Source organism: Scyliorhinus canicula, chromosome 10 (assembly GCF_902713615.1).
Source record: "Scyliorhinus canicula chromosome 10, sScyCan1.1, whole genome shotgun sequence".
Classification (NCBI taxonomy): domain Eukaryota; kingdom Metazoa; phylum Chordata; class Chondrichthyes; order Carcharhiniformes; family Scyliorhinidae; genus Scyliorhinus; species Scyliorhinus canicula.
In genome coordinates, this window is record NC_052155.1 from 125,711,906 (window position 1) to 125,728,201 (window position 16,296).

General features: G+C 45.5%; 1 protein-coding gene across 7 annotated transcripts in view; it reads right to left on the reverse strand.

The window, feature by feature from the left end:
• The window catches only part of LOC119972654 (lethal(3)malignant brain tumor-like protein 1), a 408,364-nt gene that overhangs the window by 201,394 nt on the left and 190,674 nt on the right, over positions 1-16,296 (reverse strand). For all 7 annotated transcript variants that reach the window (XM_038809722.1, XM_038809716.1, XM_038809720.1 and 4 more), the window contains one exon: positions 2,555-2,640. In XM_038809722.1, coding sequence (XP_038665650.1) covers positions 2,555-2,640 — 86 coding nt within the window. The remainder of the gene's footprint in view (positions 1-2,554; positions 2,641-16,296) is intronic.

Below are 16,296 nucleotides of genomic sequence, written 5' to 3' on the forward strand. Positions count from 1 at the left end.
AACATCGAAGCACTGACCACGCTCAATTGACTCCGCTGGCTGGGTCACATCGTCCAATTGCCTGAAACAGGTCTCTCAAAACAAGCGTTCTACTCAGAACTTTGACACGACAAGCAAGCCCCAAGAGGGCAGAGAAAATACTTCAAGTACACCCTCAAAGCCTGCTTGAAAATTGCAACAACCCACCAATATCTGGGAATTCCTGGCCCAAGACCACCCAAAGTGGAGGAAAAGCATCTGGGAAGGAGCTGAGCAACTCGAGTTTCATTATCAAGAGCAACTGAAGCCAAGTGTCGACAGCGATAGGAGCCTGTGGTAACCCCACCCACTCGAGCTTCCAATCACTTCTGACCCACCTATGACAGAGACTGTAGGTCACACATTAAACTCCTCAGTCATCTGAAAACTTATTTTCTGTGTGGAAGCAAGTCATCCTGAACTCCGAGGAACTGCCTAGGAAGCAGAAGACTTTACTAACTTGGACTCAAGAGTACTGGCTACAGTAATAAAATCTGCAGAGAACGTAGTAAACAGTGAAGAAGATAGTGATGGTCTGACAAGCAAATGAATTAGAAGCAGTTGGCCCACTGATCCTGCACCACCATTTGCTGAGATCATGACAGATCTAATTGTGGCCTCAAATCTATTTTCCCATTCATCCCCTCTATCCTTGATTCCTTCATCAATCAAGAATCTTCAAGATAGGGGGCAGCACGGTGGCGCAGTGGTTAGCACTAGTGCTTCACAGCGCCGAGTCCCAGGTTCGATCCCGGCTCTGGGTCACTGTCTGTGTGGAGTTTGCACATTCTCCCCGTGTTTGCGTAGGTTTAGTCCCCACAATCCAAAGATGTGCAGGGTGGGTGGCCACGCTAAATTGCCCCTTAATTGGAAAAAATGAAATGGGTACTCTAAATTTATTTTTTAAAAAAGAATCTTCACGATGGCATGTTCAGACTGGTAAAATGGATGGATACATAACAGATAAAACTCAATGCAAGAATATGTGAGGTGATACATTTTGGTTGGAAAATAAGAAGCAACCATATATACTGAAGCGATATTATTGGGATTCCGGAGACATGGCTTCAAGGTGACCAAGGATGGGAACTAAACATTGAGGGCTGTTCAGTTTTTAGGAAGGACAAACAGAAAGGAAAAGGTGGTGGAGTTGCATTTTTGAATAAAGAAGGTATTGATACAATATTGAAGAAAGATATCAGCACAGATAATGTGGAATCTGTATGGGTCAAATTCAAAAACACCAAGGGGTAAAAAACATTTGTAGAGGTGGTATACAGACCACCGAACTGCAGTGGTAATGTTAGGAATAGCAGTGGAGAGTACTGCATGTTGTTTTTCCTTGGTATATGAACTAAGATTGTCTCTGTTACTTATAATTGTCTTGTAATCTCTGAGGCAGCAAAAACCTGGAAGCATTGAGCACTCTGATGCATATTACTAAAATATCTCACGGATCACCTCTGGGGCAAATTTGTTCATTGCTGCAGATTAACCCACAGTTAAATGTAAAAACAAACAAACATGAATGAGCTGGGCTGTTCACAAGAAATGTGAGGCATCTTATTTACAAGGCATTTCAGAATGTTCTGCCTACCACTAGACCAGAGAATCTAACCCATTGGGCGCGATTCTCCCAAACAATTTCTGAGTTAATTTGTGGCGGGTTTTTCAGGGAGTTTCCCGCCGGCTCTGCCGACAAGTTCCCCACCGCTGTTCAATGACACTTAGTCACTTTTTTGTGTCCTGTTTCTCACCAGTTTAACCCACACTTTGCATTTTTTTTTGCACTGGGGAGCTGAACTCCGAGATCGGGCCGCCATTTTGAAAGGGTATCCTGATCTCTAAGTGAGCTTGCGGGTCCCTCACACCCCCCCCCCCCCCCACACACACATGGGCACTACCCCACACCCTCAAAGTGAGGACACCCCATTATGGGGTCCCTGGGGGTCCCCCCTGTACAAGCCCCTTTACAACACTCCCTCCCATCCACGACTCCCACCCGTCACCCACCCAACCTCCCAGAGGCACCTACTTACCTTTCCTGCTCTCTCCCACCCTTCAAACTGCCCTCCACAACACCCTAATTTCATGGGCATGCCCCCCCCCCACCCCAAATGCCTGACCCATGACCATGCCACTCTAGCACTCGGGCAACCTTGCAGTGCCAGGGTGGCAGTGCCAGGATGCCAGTTGGGCAGTGTCAAGGCCGGAGAATTGATGGAGGCCAGTGGATCACGGGCAGACAGGTCGTAAGTAGGTTTAAGACCTACTTCCGTGAGTAGCGTTTGGTCACCCCCGCTTGGGACGAAGTTCCGAATCCGACACCTTGCAAGATTTTGGTGAATCCCATGAGGCGCGGAGCCTGTTGGGAGCCGCGCTGGAGGCCTTTCCTGGGATTCTCTGGCCTTGTTGTGCTCTCGCTTGAGCATAACGCGGCCGGAGAAGCGCGCAATTATTTCAGAAAGGCTACATAACTTGTTATTCAATACTAGCAAAAAATCTAGAACGGTCAGTTGGAAGAACAATGACATACCACTTTGAAAGCACGTGCTGGAGCAGCAGTTGCACCCATCACCTCCAAATACTTCTTCCAGGAGAAATTTTCTGGATCAGAATACCCTGAAATAAAATAAGTTCATAAATTATACTGATCCAGAATAGCATAAAGAACACAAGATATGTGCAACATGCAATTGGAAAACACAACGGTTTAGTTTTGTCATTCAAATATGATGTAATATTTTAAATTCATAAGTCTGGAAGTTTAGAAAATCAGATAAAGTTTAGGAAATAAGCTTGAGAAAAAGTAATACAACTTTTCTGTGTGTAACACCATCATATACATGAAATGAGTTAGTGTTCGATAGTGTACATCAAGTGAAACAAAACAAAATTCCCATGACAAGCTCCTCCAGTTATATGACGGTTGCCACATTGCAAACTATCACAAGGTGCTTTACAGGTGGAGTGGCAGATATGAAGTGAACAGTAAAGAAAAAGGTACTGGAGTGACCAAAATCATCAGAAAATACATCTAATTTGAACGGCTTTTGAAGATGGGGAGAGTGTTAGCGACACAAAGGACTTCCAAATGAGGATTCCATAGAGAATGGTGCCTCAAGGTTGCCACGAGAGCACTGGCGGAATGAGAAGGAACACTCTAAACGCAATTGCATGACTCTGATTCTGATGCTCCGCATAGACATATGACTATCCCAGAAAATGTAGGTGCATATTCTTGACAACAATACGTATGTAGATACGACACAAATTATATCATTTTCTCTCAAATAGAATCAAGGAAATTAGACTTGATCAGTGCGTGCAGCAAGTGTACCAAATTAGCAACTGTCATGACCAGACTGAAAAATTCTGAAGTAATTACATTTCATCATTAGAAACAAAATTTCCTTACATCATGAAGTCCGTCTTATACCAGACATAAACAAATAATTTGCATTTATATAACTCCTTTCAAAGAACAAAGAAAAGTACAGCACAGGAACAGGCCCTCCAAGTCTGCACCAACCATGTTGCCCTTCCAACCTAAACCCTTCTAATACTTCCGGGGTCCGTATCCCTCTATTCCCATCCTTGCCATCGCGCAAGAGTTGGGTCCGGAGGTTCTCCGTCACTTCCATCTGAACCGTGGGTTTCCTTTCCCTTCAGTTTGACATGTTATTTTTTATTGCCATTTTTCCTTTCTGCCGTCGCAAAACTATTAATGGGTTGAGATGCCTGCAACAGCTTTGAAAAGGCTTCCATAATTTTTGGATGGAATTCTCCCATTTTGAGACTAAGTGCTGTGGTGGGGCTTAAAGTGGAGTGCGTCCCACTGCAGTGGTTAGTGAGAAAACAAGCCAAATCTTCTGTGGTGCGACTGGGCAAGCCAGGATGAAACATAGTCCGCCATTTTGTCCGTTCTCAACATCAATGACCCACTAACGTAGATCTCCTGAAAATAAATATAGATCTCCTGGAACATTCAGAGGCTAGAAGATCCATTCAGTCCACCTAACCTCTAAGGCCCACCTGAAGATGTTCCCCTGACCCACTGATGTTCTGTTCCAGGATCAAGGTGGCCCCCTCCTAAACTCTGGAAGCAACCCCAGGTATTGTCCAGATACGTCTCAAAATCTGCATGTTGCATTGTTCCAACCGTGTTTCACACTGCCATGTTTTCCCGCCAGCATTGAGGAGAATCTGGCTTGTGGGAGGGGTCAGGCCTTCACCTGTTTCCTATTACTGGGATTCAAATGAGGTTCATTCCAGCCTCTGTTGGGTTTCCTGATCCGCCACGGTGGGCGCCAGCAGTTGATCCTGGTGTAAATCCACATCCGGGCAAAATGATTTCTGGACCTCCTACCATATTCTCCCACGATCAAACATGCCAGTGGAGGCTTGGGAGAACTCAGCCCTTTATTTCGCTATTCCAACGCTTTGCTTGAATTGTTCCTTTCCCTTCAGGTCATTGTCCACATTTACTCCTGAAGTCTAATGTTCATAAATTTGATATCATCAACATACACATTCAGTTTGTCTGAGATCTAGCATTAGCTATTTAAGTATAAACAGTGCCAATACCAGAAATTCAAGGCGATGTACCAGCATGCCTAGATCTCTCTCTCCCACTCTGTTAAACATATTGTGGGGTGGGGAGAATAATTTCTGCTGTGGTTCTTCTGTTTCTTCATTATAACATCAACAAAGGAGGTGTAGAAAGTCTGGAATAGGGATGTAAGATTTGTCCATGGTTTCCTACTTCTTTCACAGAATTCACGATGGATGAAATGAACTCTCACTCTTCCCCCAGTGGAAATTCACCCCTAACTATTAAGTGATATGTTCTGTCAGTGCTGCTTTCCCAAAATATACTCGTTCTCATTTTTCTCATGAACTGCATTTGATGCTAATCTGCTCACTCTTATAACCTGTATATGTTCTCCTACAATCTCTTTCATTCTTGCCATGCCCCTAATTTGATATATTCAACAAACTTCAAAGTCATTTTGTTGTGCCTGCAGCCAAATCACACGGAGAAATTTAAAATGAAAACGGTTCCAGCACTTCCATCTTATCAAAAAAAAACACATTTGCACTTTATTCTGCTTTCTATCCTCTTGCTATAAATTCATGGGACAACATTTATTTTCACATGCATTTATTTTCATGGCACTTTAGCATGCATCTTCAGAAAACTAACAATGCAGCCCTCGTTCCCATTACCTTTATACTTCTGACTAAGATGATAATATTTTTCATAAAAACATGGGCAGAATATTGCTAAAATTTGTCAGTGTGTCAGATTTGAACTGAAAACCAGTATGTATCTCTCCAAATGTACATCCAAGTTTTCAGATCAGACTTTCTGGCACTCAGTGCGCAGAAAATCTGGGGGTCTGGTTTGCACCATCACTCTGGTAGGGCAGGGCCTGATAGAGCCGGCAGGGTCACAGAGTTCGGGGCGCCATCTTTCAAGGGAGCTCCAATCTGCACTGGAAATAAAAGTCCCCTCGTCCCACTGACAAAGACGGCACTGCTCCCCAACAAGCATCGTGGCAACCCCCCCTTCCCCCAGCCACACCAGTATCAGGGGCACTCCCCCCACCTCCTCCCATCACAAGTATCGGGGACACTCTCCCTGCACGAAACTGCTCCCCCCACACACACAAGTATTGGACAATCCATCTGCACTTCCCTTGCCCTGCAACACACATAGGGCGGGATTCTCCCAATCGGAATCTAAGTGCCGTGCTGGAGTAAAAACCTGAGTGTTCCGGCGTCGGCGCCCGTTCCCAGACCCCTATTCTCCCCCCTCCGTGGGGATAGTAGGGGGCGTTGTGTGGTTTATGGGGGCAGGGCTTCGGCATGGCATCAGAGACCCGGCGCCGCGTAAAAGACGCGGCGCCTTGGGTCCCGCGCATGCGCAGCTGAGCCAACAAGCACATGCACGGTTACCTCGCGGAGCTCTCCGGCCCCTCACCAACATGTTGCCGGGGTTCTGGGGCAGGCCACGGAACGAAGTAGGCTCAGGGAGGGGAGGGGGAAGGGGGGAGACGAAAAGCTGGCCCGCCGATCGGTGAGCCCCGATCGTGGGCCAGACCACATCTGAGGCGCCCCCAGGGAACGGAGCCCCCCTCCCACCCCCACAGGCCGCCCCCCAAGCCTTCGCGACGAGTACCCGCCAGGTGTGGACGGTGCTGGCAGGACTCGGCCACTTATGCACGGCCCATCCGGGCTGGAGAATCGCCGCTCGCCGTTTGCGGCGATTCTCCAAGCATTCCGGCACAATTCGCGCAGCGCTGTTTTCAGGGGGGTGGGAGAATCGTGTGCAGGTGCCAGGACGGTGTGGCGCAATTCGCGCGGTGCCCCGGCGATTCTCCCACCCGGTTGGGGGGTGGGAGAATACCGCCCATGAGGGGAGTCCCCCCTCTATGGGCTTCCCAACGGACGCACTCCTGGCATTGCCATGGTAACACTGCTAAGGGGCAATGACAACCTGCGCCAGAAGGCATCCTCTCCTCCTTATGTACCTTTGCCCCACCAGCTGGTTCCCTTCGACTGCTTCCTGTTATATACCTGTTGTAAACCTTGCCAACCAAGGGATCGTGTGGCTGGGAAGCCCCTTAATGTTGAAATTTATTAAAATGTATGGAAATTAGGCTGACGGTTGTAACGGCACCAGCGAGGGGCTGGGAAAATGAGGAATAAGACCCTGCTGCGGTAAATCTCGTTTTCCCTCTCTTGTGCGATTTGGGGTCTGCGTTGCTGTTTTATGCTAATGGAAAACACAGCTCAAAATCACCCCCTTATCTCCAAATACTGTATTATTCAGTTTAGGGCAAGACAATCCTACATTATCTTCATTACACAGAAAGAATACAAGTTCATTGCCAAAATCTTCCCCGTTTGTGCAGTCAATCCCAGCAATTTCACCAGTAGTTATGTAGCATGAAGAGAACAATATGCTAAGAGGTCTTTTTTTTAAATTACAGATTAAGAACACTGAAGGAAGAAAACAAGTTATATAGGCATAGGTTTATGTCAATCCTAATTACATCCACTTGAAAGAATATTCTCATTTGGAATGGAAGTCACAAGGTTAATTAAACTATTAAGTGAGGTAAATCAAGTAGAGACCTCTATCCAGGCAGTTTGAACGCACAAGGATAAGCATGTGCAACTAGATTGCATTTTGAGGGATGTGTGCAGTCGGACACAATGCAAAAGGTGACAAAGGACCGTTTACATCACTCATCAATAAGAAAAATATAACGTGCTGGAAAAAGTAAAACAAACAGAAAATACTAGAAATACTCAGCAAGTCAGACCGCATTTATCAAGAAACAATGCTATCAGACATTTAAGGAGTGAGATATTTCCTCACACTTGGAGGTTTAAGAGATGAACAAAATTTATGAAGGCACGGGAAAGAGTAGTAGTTCGGTAGAACGAGTACAAACAAATGAGTTAGGTGTCTCCTTTAACGTCCTCCACATCGCTCTGTTGTTTAATCATGTCCTGATCCGCACCGTCGCATTTTACGAGTCTTTCTACATCTTTTCCTATGTGTAAGATCTTTATGCTTTGCCTTCTGTTCTATCTTAAAGGCTATTCATCTGTAAGCTCAGCGAGTTTAATGCAATGTTTTATACATGAAACTTGAACAAAGGAACAGGATCAGAGACCCCATTCAATTAGATCATGGCTTTTTTTTTAACCTCAGCTCCATTTACCCATCTACATTCCATGTTCCTTGATACTAAAAATCTGAGGATCTCAGTCCTGAACTTCAATTCTCAAATATTTTGTTCAATTAATGTTGTCCTGCGGATGACTCTTGTTCAGTTTCTGTTCCCACAACACTCAAAAACAACAATGCTGGAAAAATGTCAAAACAAGTTTCTTTCAATAGCCCTGATTTTAAGCCAGTCCACCCTGTTGTGAAAGGGGCTGATGGATAGGTAAAACGGCCATGGCAGGGGTGAGACTGAGGTAGATGTACACCACTGGTACTCCAACAGTGTGTATGCTGTTTGTTTCAGGCTGGGGGATGCTGAATTAAAGTGGAGAAAGTTGCAAGTAGATGAAATCATCAGTGCTGCGATCCTATTTTAACTCCCAGGATTGAGAGACCTGCATGGGGCCAAACTCAAAAGCAAAACCTGACAAAAGCCAGCACTGGGCCAGAAGAGGCGGAGGTGAGTTGTATTGTTTACATGTTATTAAAACACATGATGGACCAGAAGGAGCAAGACGGATCCTCCTGTCCTAACATGGAAACCTCAAGCCTCTTCTTTCCCATGCTTTTCTTCCTGGATTTAGGGATAACGTTTGACCAGAAGAATAGAGGAATTCCCTGCTCCCCTTCATACAATGGTCGGGAAATATGTTTTATATCCATGTGGGGCTTTTTTGACATTATAGAAAGACAGAACCCACTCAGCACCACACTGAAGTTTCAGCCTAGATTATGTGTTCAAGTCTTTGCTGAAGAGCTCAGCAGTGAATAAGCTGTATTCTGAGCCAAGGCTGATACGAAGGCTTTACCCACAAATCTGTGTGTGAATCACAAGTGTTTACATTAAATTCAACATGCCCAGCCCACAGTAGTTTTGGAGCCTGCAAGAAGTAATAAAAGGGGGGAAAACACACCACAAAGGCATTCATAGCTTCACAGAATATTAATAGGGAGACATTGTATATTATAAAGCTGATTAAATGTACTATAGCATATATAATATCACTCACAAAGACTGAAGGGAGGGAATGATTATCTTTCCTGTAGTTCCCGCAGAGTACGAGCCCCCCCGCTGAGGGGCAGGGGAACTCCATTAAGCATTATATAAAACAGTCATTTTGAAAGTCAGGGCCGAGACCCGCAGGTGGGCCGGGGTCGGGACGGTGGTTCTCAATCACGGGAATTCACGTGCACCAAGCGCAGCAGCCGGCTTTTAAAAATGCCGACTGCAAGTGGCTTTAAAAATGACAGTCGCGTCCTGCTTTAAAAATGCGAGCGCACTACGCATACGTGCCCGCTCATCAGTGTGCATGACCGGAGCCCAGCGAGAAGCATCGCCTCCTCCTGATGTCTGCGCCATGACTCAGGAGAAGATTTTTTAAAATTCAATTAGACTTCCTGCCTGAAGCAAAGCAGAGAGCAGGTCACGCGCCTCGAACACTGACATCACGCACGTGCTGTGGGCGCGATTGCGATTCCTCCATTTAGTCAGCAGCAAACAAGCAACAGGACTGAAAAATTTAAAATGGGTCGTTTTGTAAAAGGAAAGACAATGTCAGAGACACAAACAGGCCAGGATCTCACAATCAAAACTGCTGGAGGGGGTGGCTCAAGAGAATTCACAGCCGGACAAAGTAGCGGTGGGGTGAGCTGTGCAGGAGAGTCCACAACAGGACAAAGCAGTGTGCTGTGAGCTGTTCAGCAGAGTCCACAACAGGACAAAGCAGTGGTGGTGTGAGCTGTTCAGGTGAGTCCACAACAGGACAAAGCAGTGGTGGTGTGAGCTGTTCAGGTGAGTCCACAACAGGACAAAGCAGTGTGCTGTGAGCTGTTCAGCAGAGTCCACAACAGGATAAAGCAGTGGTGGTGTGAGCTGTTCAGGTGAGTCCACAACAGGACAAAGCAGTGGTGGTGTGAGCTGTTCAGCAGAGTCCACAACAGGACAAAGCAGTGGTGGTGTGAGCTGTTCAGGTGAGTCCACAACAGGACAAAGGAGTGGTGGTGTGAGCTGTTCAGAAGAGTCCACAACAGGGCAAAGGAGTGGTGGTGTGAGCTGTACAGGATAGTCCACAACAGGATAAAGCAGTGTTGGTGTGTGCTCCAGGACCTCTGATGAACCACCCATACAGAAATGTAATATTGAATGACAAAACAAGTGGGATCGTGAGGACCAAGCAGGCTCACCTGTCGCATTAAAGGTAAGCAAAAATGGTGGGTCTTGAAGTTTGGGAGGCTGGGTTGCAAAAGCCAACTGGCATGGGTCGCGACGGTCAGCTGTTGTGGCTCCCGAAGGTTGGCCGGTTGGTAAAAATGGGTCCCCGGAAAAAACACTGGTATAAAAGGTCGGCCAGTAAGGCACCGACCAGAGAGAGAGAGGAGGCGGCTTAGGGATCTACCGGGAAGTGTTATACAGCTATTGTAAATAAATAAAAGTTCTTATTAAAGCATATACCGTAATACATTTAGTTAAGTTACAGTCAAGCTGTGCAATAATTCTGAAGGTTCAGAAATTGAGCAGAAACAGGTATTTCCATGAACTAATTTATACAATGAAAGTCCTTCTACAAATGGCAAAGGGCATTTAATGATGTTTTAATATCCAAGATAAGAAACCCCGTGATTACATTATATAATTGACAATTCTCTTTTCTCAAACATAAATATCGAATTAAATATTATTTAAATTTAGTGATGAATTACATAGAAGAATTTAAATTAAATCACAAACCTGAATTACAAGTTTAATTGCAGTTGCTGAAAAATAAACCTTTTACAGTATATGACGGAAGTTTTTCTCTCTCTGTTTTAATTAATTCTCAGAATGTAAGCCTTGCTGGCAAGACTATTATTTATTACCCAAATCCACTTGGCAGATTTGAGACATCTGAGTGGCTTGCTAGTTCACTTCATAATCACTTCATAATTAATCATGTTATGGTGGGATTGAAGTCACATATTAACCTGATCAGATAATCAAGCAATTTCCTTTTCCAAAGGAAATGAGTGCTCCAGTTGATACAATAAATTCATGCTCACTTCATTTGCTAATGGTTTTTTTAATTTTTAAAAACTGAATTCAATCTGTTATTTTGGGACTTGAATTCTCATTCCCTGGATCACTGATCCTTGCCTTTAGATCATGAGTCAAGTAACATAACTATGACACTCCTGTGCCCTAACAGTTGTCTCAAATAAATTTTATCCCTTACAATCTAAAAAGTGTATCTTATCCATTCTCTGAAAAAGTGTGCAAGGATTAACAATTAATTCTTCTGAACCAGTTTCATGATATACTAGCAAGCTCTCTTTGGTATGGCAGATATTAAACAGAGCAATGCCCAACAAACAAACGCAGCTAATATATTTATTTACAGCAATATGAAGAACAAAATATTTTCCAAATACAAAATGGATAAATCTGTTTTGATCAATTACACTTTGTAAGGTCTGCAGATTAAATGCAATGTTCTCTTTATTTTCAATCACAAAATCTGTCTCTCCACAGATGCCATCTAACCAACTGAATGCTTCCAGAATATTCTGGCGGTGTTCTATATTTCTGGTATCTCCAGTATTTTCGTTTTGTCCATTTAATCTTGTGGTTATTATATAAATTAAGCTCAGTGTAATGATGCATATTCATAAATATGGCAGGAGTGCAGCCCAGGGCCCTCCATCTAGGGCTCCCGTGGGGTGTCCAGCTCATCTGGCAACCCCCCCTCCCTGTGAGCGACACACCTCCAGGCCAGCACACTGAGGAGAGTAGCACTTCAACATGCAGGCTGCCCGAAAATAGACCCAGACCCTCAAGGTCCAGGCCCCCCAGGGAAGGCCCACCAAGGACATCTCATACAACAGGGTTTGAAAAGCAGCAGACTGCCTCAACCTCAGGTGTGGATCCTGGGGATACACGTAGACATAGGAGGATGAGGAAGAGTACGAAACTGTAGACACCTAATGGGCACGGGTGAACATAGGTCACCAGTGTAATATAACTCTTGTAATAAACATTATTTTGATCACCAGCAGATCCTCCACCCTTTCATGGCACCATACTCCGCAAACCCCCATGCACACTCAACGCTTCATGCCTGTGCAGTGTGAGAATGGCAGTGCTATGTCTCTCCTACCTCCCGCACTGATAATTCAGTGAAGACGCACTGCTGTGGGCAAACCCTCCCTCAACCCCCGCATCAAGGCTCAGGCCTCTCATTGTAGTCACTCTTCTCCAATGATAAGAAGGCAATGGGCTGACAAAGCGTAGAGAGGCTGACCTACCCCGGAAGTTAGTTGGAGGAATACACCAAGACTCCTGATATTCAAGGGGGTTGTAGCACGAGAGCTCATCCTGCGTCTCTGAACCCCATGATAAGCCCATTCATTGTCAGGATGCATTCAGCTCTCTGTCACGCAGTAGACGTATCACTGAGGATGAGTAGAACGTCGCTCAGTCCTCAATGGCTTCATTGGCCTGCTGATGGTTTTCCCATCCTGCCCATGGCCCTGGGCACCATCACAAGAATCTGCCGCTGGCATGATAGTAATGATGAGATGTCACATCCCTTGATGGGAGGCTTCCTCACTCCCTAATCCTACTCACCCCCAAACTGTGAGCCTAAGTGGGCATCCCTAGATTGTCGGCCCATGTGGGCCTTGACCATTGCCCAAGGTCCTTCCTCTTCCATGGGTACCATCTTGTCGCCCTCCTTCACCTCCTCCTCATCCAAAGAGATATTTGTGCTCCTTCATCACCTCATGGTCCAGCTGGTCTCCCCTCTGCAGTGCCAAGTTGTGGACAGCGCAGCAGACCATAATGTAGGGCGTCCTCTGGGGGCTGTATTGCAAGGCACCCCCCAACCGGTCCAGGCACCGGACCTCATCTTGAGCAGTCCAATTACCTGCGCGATTAGTATGTGAGTTGAAGCAAGAGATTCGTTCCAGCAAGTATCCACAGGTGCTTGGGTTCTCCACACTGACATCATCAGCCATCTTCTGAATGGGTAGCCCTTGTCCCTGAGGAGCCATCCCTCCAGCCTCTCTCATTCAAAAACATCAAGTATCTACGAGCGCCCCAAGATGAACTGTCATGGACACTTCCCGAAAAATAGGCATACACCTGCATGATGTGCATCGTGTGGTCACAAACAAGTTGGAAACTGAGGGAGTGGAATCCCTTGTGGTTCATGAATTGCGCAGCGTGATGGCATGGAGACCGAAAGGCCATGTGGGTGTAGTCTATCACACCATACAGCTGGGGCATAACTTCTAAGCAGAGAAAGCTCATGGCACTGGTGTCCTGGCTCGTCTGGTCCCGGTCCTAGCTTACAGGCAGGCCCTTGCATAAAGGACATCTGCAACCTCCCTAATGTATTTGCGTGCAGCTAACTGGGGAATGCCACACAGCTCACCGAGCTGCCCTGAAACAAGCTATCATGGTAGTTCATAGCACCAATAACATTAAGGTCTATGGCAATCGGTGTCCTCCCATCCCATGTGGTGCCAGTTCTTGCAGGACAGGGCAAAGTTGATCCACCGTCCCCTGGGACAGAAGTAGTCTTCTCCCCCATCTAACATCGTTAGGTAGGATGTCTGGTGTCAGAAGATCCTTTGCCAGTGCTGTCTCCTACGGGGCTCCACCACCTGTGGTGCTGCTCCCAGACTGCCACGGGCCCAGCATCCCCCTCTTCTGCAGGGCACTGGTCCCGGTCGTGTGCAGCGGCATGTCAATGTCTCTGCTGCTGCTCGGTCACTATGCGTAGAAGAGATAACTCACCTGGCTCCATAATTCTCCAAAATCATGCACTGAAATGGAGAACACCAAAGTGAAAGGTGAGGATTCCGGACATCCCTGTCCCTCAGGTCTCCACTCCCATGGGACGTCCACCCATGCACTTTCCCCTTAGTGAGTGCCTCTCCACTAAGCCTCACACCCTCTCCTCACACTGGTAAACCCCTACGATTGTTCCTTTGTGATGACTGGAAAATTTTAGGAATACTGGCTTCTAAATATTGGGGCAATTTAAGGGTTTAAAGCCTGGGTTTAAGTGCGTGTCTGAATGCAGCTGTCATTTGTTTTAAGAGTCCTGTTCTGCAGGACCTTAGTGCTTTTGTTGTTAGCAGCTAGCAGACTAAATTAACAAAACAATGTGTTTTTCAGTCTAGGCTAATGCATAGTGGTTTGCCTGGGGAAGGCCCTGGGACGTTAATGTGCTTTCAAGTCCCTGGAAAGTGAATTTTTATTTTAGGTTGGGGAGATGAGGTCATTGCTGGGAGGTGCTTTGACGTAGAGAGTTTGGAGAAGCTTTGAGTGAATGAGGAGCTGTGTTCTGACCTGTCTGACTCTGAGTCCTCAATTCTTTCCAAATAGGATAGTTAAAAAGATAATACGTGGCAGCACAGAGGTGCAGAGGCTTAGCCCTGCTGCCTCACAGTGCCGAGTCCCAGGTTCGATCATGGCTCCGGGTCACTGTCCGTGTGGAGTTTGCACATTCTCCCCGTGTTTGAGTGAGTTTCACCCCACAACCCTAAGATGTGGTTAGGTGGATTGGCCACGTTAAATTTCCACTTAATTGGAAAAAAATGAATTGGGTACTCTAAATTTGTTTTTTTTTAAAAGAGTAATACTATTTTAAAGCAGAGCAGTCTAGTCTGAAGACAAGAAAGAGGCTGAAACAAGTCAGTTAAAACAGCTATTTGAAAATATTCAGCCAGAGTCCGAAGGGTCCAACCGGAGCCAAATCTGTTCTTTATTCTATGCCCTGCTAATTGTAGGCTGGATTAAGAGCTGTACGTTTCTCTTCTTGCTGTTTAATGGGAAATTGAATCGTTGTGTTGAGGGGTAATTGTAAGCTGTTCTTTTTGGATGTGAAGTTAAAAGTTTAATATTGATTCATAATAAAGTTTTGTTATGGAAATAACAAAGCCCTATTTTTTAATGCAATCACTCGTGGAGCGAATCATTCTTTCTGCAGTCTTAAAATACACTAAAATATTGAGGTTTTGGTCCAGTATCCTAGCCACTGTTGAGGTCTTGTCTGGGATCGTATTATCTCTCAGTTCCACCAAGGTGAGGCACCTGGACGCTCAAGAATCTCTGTGGTACCTGTCACCCGATCATCCCCCAACCCATTCTACAACACCCCCCCCCCCCCCACCCCCTGAAACCTTGCATTAGGTGACAGGGCAGTTGAGTGGCATGGGATCAGCGTCTGCATCCTGAAGGGGCATCTCAAAGACACCCTCCCGTCATGACGTAGAATAAGGTGAGTGATCAGAGAATTTACTGTGCAGAAGGAGGCCATTCGGCCCATTGAGTCTGCACCGGCTCTTGCAAAGAGCACCCCACACCTCCGCCCTATCCCCGTAAATCAGTAACCCGCCTAACCTAAGGGCAATTTAGCATGGCCAATCCACCTAACCTGCACATCTTTGGACTGTGATGATAGACTTTACCATGAAGCCTTGCTTTGGGGTTCACATCAGCGAATCCTGTGTGAGGTTAACTCTCGTATGATTATTATGGTTCATGCTCGGGGCCAACACTTTCAAAATATTAAGAGCTTGGTTCCAATCAGTGGCTCTATGTGCAGCTCTGCAGATTTCATTAGCACAATTGGCTAGTCAATGAAGGGGGAGGTTGAATATTAGGAAAATGACTGGTTTGCGTAGCAGGTCAGGCACAACTGATTAGAGTGAAGTCTGCAATTGGCAAGACATACACATACCTGGAGGGCACATCCGTCTTCCTAGTTCACAGCCAAACTTCCCTGACAAATGGATTTGAATTTCCACACAGCTTAGCCCCTTTGTCCTCACAATGTTGCCAGAGTGTGGGATTCTACTCAAACTCCAGTCATGCTCCCCCCCAGTGAAAGGGTGCCCATTCCACATGAGGTAGGGATGCAACCCATTCCTGAGTCCCCAATTATATCCTTGCAGCCTGGTCTCCCAGGGAACCACACACAAAAACCTCAGTCACCCCTCCCAGTATTAGCCCTCTTGATACATTACAGATTTATTGATTTACTGATTGCTTCACTGATTTATTGAGGACCCTTAAGAATTGATGCAGTAAATATTTTAATTCAGTACTTAAACAGAAAATGGAATATCCACAAAGCCAAAGTTTTGGTTTCAGATAAAAAATATGAGAATTGCTGTTCAAAGCTAATAATGCTTCAAAAGAAAATTTGCATAAAGGTCTTCGTAATGAATAGACCATTGTTCACAACCTAGCAACATAAACATTTAGTAATAAAAATGTATAAAAAGCAAGGTTGATGCAAGCACCTTATCTTTGTATGAATGGCATATGTGGCAGGTGCACGTAGACATTAAATTAATTTTATGGACATTAGTGTATTTTAAATAATGACCAATGCTTGGATAATAAATGTTCTAAGTGACAGACAGTTGATTGGATAAATCAGAAAGACTCAGCTGAGAATTAGAACCAATGAAAGTAAATAACGGGCTAAACCATAGATAACGATTTCGGTAAGAATGTGATCTGCATGACTGATTATGAGAAGAAT